Raw genomic sequence first — 9384 nt, 5'->3', positions numbered from 1 at the left:
CTGACTAGATAACACACTTTGTTGCATTGTGTTGGCTAGTGGATTGTGTGAAGTAGGGCTGGCATAGCGGTACTCACACCAGAGATGTTGTAATCAAATACGACAATATATGGCAGCGATTGTCATTTGGTCCTTCCTAGGAAATTTACTTCCAGCTTGAGAGCAAACCCATTGGTAGGACTTTTAAGCAAAGCTATGGAAATTACTGTTGTATTGTTCAGGCAGATAAGGTTTTCATCTGCAGCAAGCCAGATGCTTGTCCAGAGCATGATGAAGCCCAGATCTGGATTTATTTTTCTGCTCTTTCCACTTCAGGTCCAACAACAACAACAACAACAGCAACAACAACAACAACAGCAAACCTCGAATAAGCGCCCCAGTAACAGTACCCCGCCGCCGACGCAACTGAATAAAATCAAGTATTCAGGGGGACCCCAGATTGTAAAGAAGGAGCGAAGGCAGAGCTCGTCTCGCTTCAACTTGAGCAAAAACCGGGAACTTCAAAAGCTCCCTGCCCTTAAAGGTGAGAATGGATTTCTGTGCATTTGAGCTAGGCAAGCAGCAGCTAGTTAATCTATATGCCAACAATGGAGGATTTCTAAAGGTGCAGAAAAAGGTTGATTCAGCAGTGAGTCATGCTGACTTAAACGACTGCAGTGCTGAATGGAAAGTAACTGCTAAGTATGGGAGGGCATCACGTCTCGTTCTGTTATTCTCTTAAAATAGGTAATCTTCCCAGTGAACTACCTTTTGTTTGTGATTTTATTTTGGTTTTAACTTGTAATATTTTAATTATTACTGTAAGCCAGTGGTTCCCAAAGTGGGCAGTACCACCCCCTGGGGGGATTACCTAGGGGGCACTAAGAGGCAAGAGGACAGAAGGGGGGAGCTAGAGGTGGGCCCCTTCAACTGTGTTGTTCACTGATTTACAAAAGATCGAGCCATGGCACCATGCTGGCAAATTTGGTGGAAACTATCAGAATTTTTTTCCAGAAAAGCTGGTACCACTGGTTCAAGTTCATCAGTTTTATTGAATAAATTTCAACTAAAAAGTTTTAATTTGATTTTGAATATATGTGCAATTAATTGTGACTGTTTTGAAATTTTATTGTTATTGTCTTCTTTAGTGAGTCATGCAAACCCCTGTTTTGAATAATGCCTTTTCAATTTCAATACCTTTATTGGCATACCTGAATAATGCTTTTTATAGGGTAGGGGGTGCTGGGGCTGAGTTTGTGGAACCAAGGGGGGGTGGCCCGAAAAGTTTGGGAACCACTGCTGTAAGCCATCTTGAGCCAACAGGAAAAGCAGGGTATAAATATTTCAATGAATAAATACATAATATTGTCGAAGGCTTTCACGGTCAGAGTTCATTGGTTCTTGTAGGTTATCCGGGCTGTGTAACCGTGGTCTTGGAATTTTCTTTCCTGACGTTTCGCCAGCAACTGTGGCAGGCATCTTCAGAGTAGTAACACTGAAGGACAGTGTCTCTCAGTGTCAAGGGTGTAGAAAGAGTAATATATAGTCAGAAAGGGGCTGGGTTTGAGCTGAGTATTGTCCTGCAAAAGTATTGTCCTGTAAGTATCAAGATAATGTGCTAATGAGGGTATGGTATGTTAATATGGAACCATTGTATCCTGAAGTGATCTGTTAATGTGTGTAATCCAAAACTAATCTGTATGGCTATTGTTGAATGTTGTCTTTGTCTGGAGGTTTTTCAGGGCAGGAAGCCAAGCCTTATTCATTCTTAAACTCTTCTCTTTTCTGTTAAAGTTGTGCTAATGTTTGTGAATTTCAATGGCTTCTCTGTGCAATCTGACAAAATAGTTGGTAGAATTGTCCAGTCTTTCAGTGTCTTGGAATAAGACCCTGTGTCCTGTTTGTGTCAGTCCATGTTCAGCCACTGCTGATTTCTCAGGTTGGCCAAGTCTGCAGTATCTTTCATGTTCTTTTATCCTTGTTTGTATGCTGCGTTTTGTGGTCCCGATGTAAACTTCTCCACAGCTGCAAGGTATACGATATACTCCTGCAGAGGTGAGGGGGTCTCTTTTGTCTTTTGCTGATCGTAGCATTTGTTGTATTTTCTTGGTGGGTTTAAACACTGTTTGTAGGTTATGTTTTTTCAAAAGTTTCTCCATCCTATCAGTGACTCCTTTAATAAATGGCAAGAATACCTTTCCTATGGGAGACTGTTTTTCTTGAGTTTTCTGATTTTTGTTTGGTTCAATGGCCCTTCTGATTTCATTCTTGGAGTAGCCGTTTGCTAGCAGTGCGTGATTTAGATGGTTAGTTTCTTCCTTGAGAAACTGTGGTTCACAGATCCGTCTTGCACGGTCCATTAATGTTTTGATTATTCCTCTTTTCTGTCGGGGGTGGTGGTTGGAGTTTTTGTGTAAGTAGCGATCTGTGTGAGTTGGTTTCCGGTAGACCTTGTGACCTAACTGAAGGTTTGATTTACGGATGACAAGGGTATCAAGAAATGGGAGTTTACCCTCAATTTCCTTTTCCATGGTAAACTGAATGTTTGGATGGATATTATTAAGATGGTTTAGAAAGTCCATTAATTTTTCTTCACCATGGCTCCAAATGGTAAATGTATCATCTACGAACCTGAACCAGACTGTAGGTTTGTAAGGTGCTGATTCTAATGCTGTCTTTTCAAAATATTCCATGTAAAAGTTTGCTATTACTGGACTGAGTGGACTTCCCATAGCTACTCCATCAATCTGTTCATAAAATTCTTGATCCCATAGGAAATAACTTGTTGTCAAACAATGGTGAAATAAGGCTGTTATATCTTCTGGAAAAATCTGGTTAATCAATGAGATTGTGTCTTTAACTGGAACCTTGGTAAAGAGGGATACAACATCAAAACTGATTAATATATCCTTTGGATATACAAACAAGGATAAAAGAACATGAAAGATACTGCAGACTTGGCCAACCTGAGAAATCAGCAGTGGCTGAACATGGACTGACACAAACAGGACACAGGGTCTTATTCCAAGACACTGAAAGACTGGACAATTCTACCAACTATTTTGTCAGATTGCACAGAGAAGCCATTGAAATTCATAAACATCAGCACAACTTTAACAGAAAAGAGGAGAGTTTAAGAATGAATAAGGCTTGGCTTCCTGCCCTGAAAAACCTCCAGACAAAGACAACATTCAACAATAGCCATACAGATTAGTTTTGGATTACACACATTAACAGATCACTTCAGGATACAATGGTTCCATATTAACATACCATACCCTCATTAGCACATTATCTTGATACTTACAGGACAATACTTTTGCAGGACAATACTCAGCTCAAACCCAACCCCTTTCTGACTATATATTACTCTTTCTACACCCTTGACACTGAGAGACACTGTCCTTCAGTGTTACTACTCTGAAGATGCCTGCCACAGTTGCTGGCGAAACGTCAGGAAAGAAAATTCCAAGACCACGGTTACACAGCCCGGATAACCTACAAGAACCAATAAATACATATTTTGGCGGACCCCACCCTTCTCACCCAAGAAACACCATCATCGTTGTACAGTTGCGTTTGCAAGAAACCTAAAGCAATCTATATAAAATGGCTTGTTCCAGCATCACAGTTTAGCATTTTTTGGAAAATGAATCAAGGCAATTTAATTTAGCACTGTCCAAAGCCTGTCCAGCCATTCCTGGTAGCAACATGCCCAGCTGCCTTTTACCTCTCCATGTTGCACAAACATCTTCTTCTGGTTTGCAGAACTTTGTCTCACACTGCAAATGGTGGGGCAGGTAGGGAGGGGGGCATAAAATATCAGACTCGGTTAAACAAATGGAAATTGTACAAGAGCATGTATCCAAAGTATTTAAGAGCAGATTAAAGCAAACAGGATTAAATAACTGAATAGTTACTCTTCCGAATCTCAAATGTAATCCAATAAAGCGTCAGTTATTTGAAGTCAGGCATTCACTTTGGAGAAGGGGTTTAAAGTGGGTTGAAAGAGAGGCAAGCTGTTCATGGCTCATGGGACAACATGATAGAAGGTGTGAAGATGGGAATGGAAAAAAGGCCGTTTGGCTGGCTGGTGTCTGAAGCAGGTGGATCTTTGTGTTCTAGCGGGACAGCTCTTACATTAAGGAGACAAATGAAGCTACTGGATGCTTTTCCTGATTTCAAAGCATTTCTCACATTTTTTCCCTTCAGTAATTGTTGCAACACCCCTGTAACAATAGGCGACTAGAAGTAGAGCCAGCGTGGTGTGACTGTTAAGAGTGTTGGACTAGGATTTGGGAGACCCAGCTTCAAATCCCCACTCTGCCATGGAAGTTTGCTGGGTGAGTATGGGCAAGACACCCTCTCTCAGCTTAATGGACCTCCCAGTGTTGTAAGGACAAAATGGAGGAAAGAAGAATATTGTATGCTGCTATTGATTTATTTGTGAGATACTTATACCCTGTTTTTCGGGACCCAAAATTGCTTATACTGTAGTTTTCCTCTCTTCCATTTTATCCTCAAAACAACCCCATGAGGTAGATTAGGCTGAGAGTGTGTAACTTGCCAAGGTCCCCCAGTGAGCTTCTGTAGCAGAATGTTTCAGAGGGGTAGCCCTGTTGGTCTGCAGTAGAGCAGCTAGATTTGAGTCCAGTAGCACCAAGAATATTTTCGGGGTAAAAGCTTTTGAGAGTCAACGTTTCCTTCATCAGATATAGCAGAATGAGGAGCGAACCAGGTCCTCTCAGACCCTTGTTTGACACCCTAACCACTACATCTCTCTATAGACCTCCTTCGGGAGAAAAGTAGCATATTAATGAATGAATCTCTGTGAAAATGCACAGGGGCTGAGAAAGGTTCTAAGGTCACTCAGTGGCATATAGCTGAGGAGACATAATTCTTCTGACCACTGCGTTAGGTCTTAGTGAGTTGTGCAGAACTGCAGAAACCTAAAGTTGGTAGAGGGAAAGAGTAGGGAGGAAACATGCTTGGATAACTAGTTTTTGGTAAACAGTGGTCTGTTTTGAATTTCTGTTTTCACAGTTTTTATTTGGGTTGAATTGTATTTTTATTTGTAAGCTGTTTTGAGTGGATTTTTTAATAAGTTTTTATTTATTATCAAAAAAGAATAAAAAACAAATTCACACAAGCCAAACATACACTATATCCATCCTTTCAAGAAGTGCCTTGCGTTAACTGCGTTCTACACCTGCTAGGATAATATAGTTGTCAAACTTAAAAGACCGTGTTGTAAAAAGTTTCGAAATCTCTTAATAAATACTCTAATCAAAACATGATAAATAACCTAATGGTTTATAAGCTAAGTCCTCCTTTTTTCGCTATTCCTTAGCCTGTATTCTACATCTTTTTTTAGGAACCTACTTTTTTTTAAACAATATTTATATAGAAATACCTGCTAAATCATGCATTAATACTTTATAACCTTTTAATATATCTTTTAAAGTTATTCCAGTTATTTACTTGCTTAATCTATCAATTATTATTACTAAATCGCTAATTATAACACTACAAAGTATTATAATTACATTTGGGCATAATCATAATAAAGTTTTGAACAATATTGTAAATAAAGCATTTTGTGTGTATTCAGTCTCCTGCCTCATGGAACTCAAGGTGGGCATGCGTAAGGTTCCCACGTGGGGTTCCCATCCACACACGGGCCAGATTCAGCCTCATATGCCTTTCAGATATTTGTATCTGACCAATCAGTTGTGTCAGAGGAGCTGATACTAAAAGTTGGCCTTTATGCTTCCCACAGATGCACCGCCTCACGAACGGGAAGAGCTCTTCATACAGAAGCTGCGGCAATGCTGCGTCCTCTTTGACTTTGTCTCAGACCCACTCAGTGACTTGAAATTCAAAGAGGTGAAGCGAGCGGGCCTCAATGAAATGGTTGAGTACATCACACACAATCGGGATGTTGTGACAGAGGCCATTTACCCTGAAGCTGTTATCATGGTAAGACTGACCTGTGTTCTGGTTGTTGCTCCTTGCTGTGGATCGCCAAGTGATTAGGAACACTTGTTCTGTGTGTCTCCCCGCCCCCCAATGGTACAATTGTGTAGTCTCTCTGGTGAGCTGGAGAAAGATAGTGTCTGGGATGTACGTTAGCTGGCCTGCCAATGGCACTCTATTGTTTCAGACTGAAAATGATGGGTGTTAATGGGTTTGAGATGGGGGGGAAGAATTGTGCCTAGACTGTAACTCGGTGAAGAGATGCTTGTTCCATTAGCCCTGGAGGGATTGGGGTTTTACATGGGCCATGCCGTTTCTTGGCTTCGAGAATAGAGCGTGTTTGTGAGGACAGTTAAGGCAAGTTTGCCGTATCCTCTTCAGAGAGAAATAACCGAAACACATTTTTCTTATCACATTTGTCAGTTTTCAGTGAATCTCTTCCGGACGCTTCCCCCATCGTCCAATCCAACGGGAGCAGAATTTGACCCTGAGGAAGATGAACCCACGCTAGAAGCTGCTTGGCCACATCTCCAGGTAAGGGGTGGGGTTAGGTGGATGAAGCCTGTAGGCTCATCCTCGGGTGGGAGAGCTAACTATTGCCAGAAAATGCTATTTGGCTGCAAGAATGGGAAATTACCAAAGCCCTGTGGCTATGTCTGTGAGCAAAAGTTCTTTGGATGCTAGAAGAGGAAGTAATAGTGAGGACACTATTGAGGAGGGGCTGTGGCTCAGTGGTGGAGCATCTATTTGGCATGCAGAAGGTCCCAGGTTCAATCCCCGGCATCTCCAGTGAAAGGGACTAGGCAAGTAGGTGATGTGAAAGACGTTCCTGAGACCCTGGAGAGCCGCTGCCGGTCTGAGTAGACAATACTGACTTTGATGGACCAAGAGTCTGATTCAGTATAAGGCAGCTTCGGGGGGCCATGGCTATGGGAGTGTGAGTCGGACCCACTCTTTTGGAGCTCCGGGCTGAAATAAAGTGAATTAATTCTCCTATTGCTGGAGGGAATACGTTTTGTCTGGTATTAGACGGTAGAGTTATAAAAGAAAGCAGTTTGAAATATTGCTTACGGTTGAGCTGTTGTTTGCCTTCCCTTTGAACTGTAATTAAGCAAGAAACCTTGAAGCCTTGAATAATGGCGGTGGGAGGCATCTCTTCCTCCTCTGAACTTTCAGAGGAAGAGATTGATTCATTGGAGCAAGGTCAGGCTAAGATACACAGTTTTGGAAATGAGATATTAAGCTTGCCATTAATAAAACCAAAACAGAGATTCTGGCAGGTGTTTCAGAGCTGTTAGATAATAAACTAAACCCACTTATGGAGATATTGGAGGAGGTTGAGAATGTAGCGTCAGAGGCATTAGACTTGGCAATTAAAAATGAGAACAAACTAAAGAATGCAAATAGAAGACTATTGGACTTAGAAAAAGCAGATGAACCAAGGAGCAAATTAATGGATTTACAAAATAGACTACGCAGATGTAACATGAGAATCTGTGGCATGGGAGAGACGGCAGAGGGGGATGACATAGCAGAATTTATGGCAAAATGGATAACAGAATGTGTGCCGGAATGCCCCATTAATAAAGAGGATTTTGAAAGAGTGCATAGAGTGACAGGATACCAACATGCACAGAAACAACAGTAGAAGCCACGAGATATCATTATCTGCTTTAATTGGTTTACTCTTAAGGAGAGACTCTTTAATGCCCTGAAAGTTAAAGAACAAGCCCAACAATTACAGCATAATGGGTCCCAGCTGCGAGTGTTACAAGACTTAGCACCAGAGCTATTAAGAAGAAGATTTGAATGAAAGTGTTATACAGACATTCTGAAAGAAAGCAGCATAAGATATAAATGGGGTTTCCCCTTTGTCTGGTTAATACACAAGGAGGGGAAGACCCTATATGCTTCAAACTTTAAGCAAATTTCCAACCTCTTCAAAGAACTGGAATTACAGGAACCTATGAAAGAAAGGCTGGAGAAGGCGGAACAAGGTAGCTGCAACAACAGACATGCAGAGAAGGCAGCAGAAGAAACTGACAGTGGATGGCAGGCTAATAATAATAAGAAAGAAGACAAAACATCACACAGACAGCTTCGCAGTCAATTAAAGAAATAACTTAATTAGAAAGAAGGTGTGCTGCCCAGGCACTGGACGAGACAGAAGGAGTTGGTTCTAGGACTTCTGGGAGTATACTTAAGTGTAAATAATAGGGGGATAAAATTAATACCCCAGTAGCTTATATTTTTTTCTCTCTCCTCCTTTCTTTCTCTTTACTAAGTTCTGCTTAGCAATATTATAAGCAGTAGGAAAGGGGATAACTGTGGTGGTCAGAGCTCTGAGGGGTGGTGTGTTTTTAATAAGAAAGGCAAGAGTCCCCCCCCCCCCAAGTCCAGTGGTGGTTTCTTTTCTTTTTTTATTTGTGCTTTTTCCTTCCTCTGTTTCCTCCTTTTTCAGGTGGTGGGTAGTCTGGGATTTGTGGGTGTCTGTTTTGGATTTTAAACGGTGACCAATAGGAACTGGATGCACATAACCAGACTCAGGCACCATGATAAAAGGTCACACGTGTGTAGGAAGGGGGTGGGGTCTAAATGTTAGGTGTTGGCACTGTCTTGAACTTCAGTATGTAATAAAAAGTGAATATAATAATGGCCATAGGAAGGCAAAAAGAAAGAAATGAAGGAATAATACCTATCTCTGTCTCATCATTAAATGTAAGAGGATTGGGCGACCCTATTAAAAGATCAAGAATGGGGGTATATGTTAGAGATTTAAAATCAGGAATATTATGCCTACAAGAAACACATAAATGCACTAAACAAGATGTAATAATTCTGAGGGTAAGTTGGTCCATAAATTTGTAGCTCTGGGATCTTCTAAAAGTAGGGGTGTTGCAATATTAATTAACTCCATGGTGGATTTTACACCCCAAAGAGAACTATCTGACCCAAATGGTAGATTCATTTTTGTGGAAGGGACTTTGGGAGGGGCACAATTAGTTACCTTGGTCTCAGTCTATTTCCCAAACAGAAACCAAGTACAGTTTGCAAATACTTTTTTAAGGAAATTGAAGAAGTTCTCACCCTCCTCAATTAAGATAATAGGATATTAATTTACAATACATTTCAGAAGTTGATAAGAGGAAAGATATAAAACAGACAAACACTTTAGCCCAAAAGAAAGTTATTAAATTGAAACGAATATTGGAGACACTGTTTGGTCTGAATGGTTTCCCAAGGACAAAACACATACTTTTTACTCATCCAGATATGGCCCCTTCTCTAGATTAGATACAATGATTTCTAAGGAAGCAATACAATGGATTAATGATATTTCTATTGGGATGATAAAGAGTACAGACCATGCGCCTATTATAGCAAGATTTAATACTATGAAGGGCGAATATAATAATACATGGAGATTTA

At 40.8% G+C, this 9384-nt stretch overlaps 1 protein-coding gene across 2 annotated transcripts in view; it reads left to right on the top strand.

The window, feature by feature from the left end:
* The first annotated feature begins 324 nt into the window (after window positions 1–324).
* The window catches only part of PPP2R5D (protein phosphatase 2 regulatory subunit B'delta), a 34780-nt gene continuing 25720 nt past the window's right edge, over window positions 325–9384 (top strand). For both annotated transcript variants that reach the window (XM_056852515.1, XM_056852514.1), the window contains exons 1-3: window positions 325–523; window positions 5759–5958; window positions 6379–6489. In XM_056852515.1, the coding sequence (XP_056708493.1) occupies window positions 5890–5958; window positions 6379–6489 (180 nt within the window). In that variant the 5' untranslated portion in view covers window positions 325–523; window positions 5759–5889. The remainder of the gene's footprint in view (window positions 524–5758; window positions 5959–6378; window positions 6490–9384) is intronic.

The sequence above is a fragment of the Euleptes europaea genome, chromosome 7, assembly GCF_029931775.1.
Source record: "Euleptes europaea isolate rEulEur1 chromosome 7, rEulEur1.hap1, whole genome shotgun sequence".
Lineage (NCBI taxonomy): Eukaryota > Metazoa > Chordata > Lepidosauria > Squamata > Sphaerodactylidae > Euleptes > Euleptes europaea.
The sequence above is the reverse complement of the archived record's forward strand: the minus strand, read 5'-3'. Positions and strand labels throughout refer to the sequence as shown.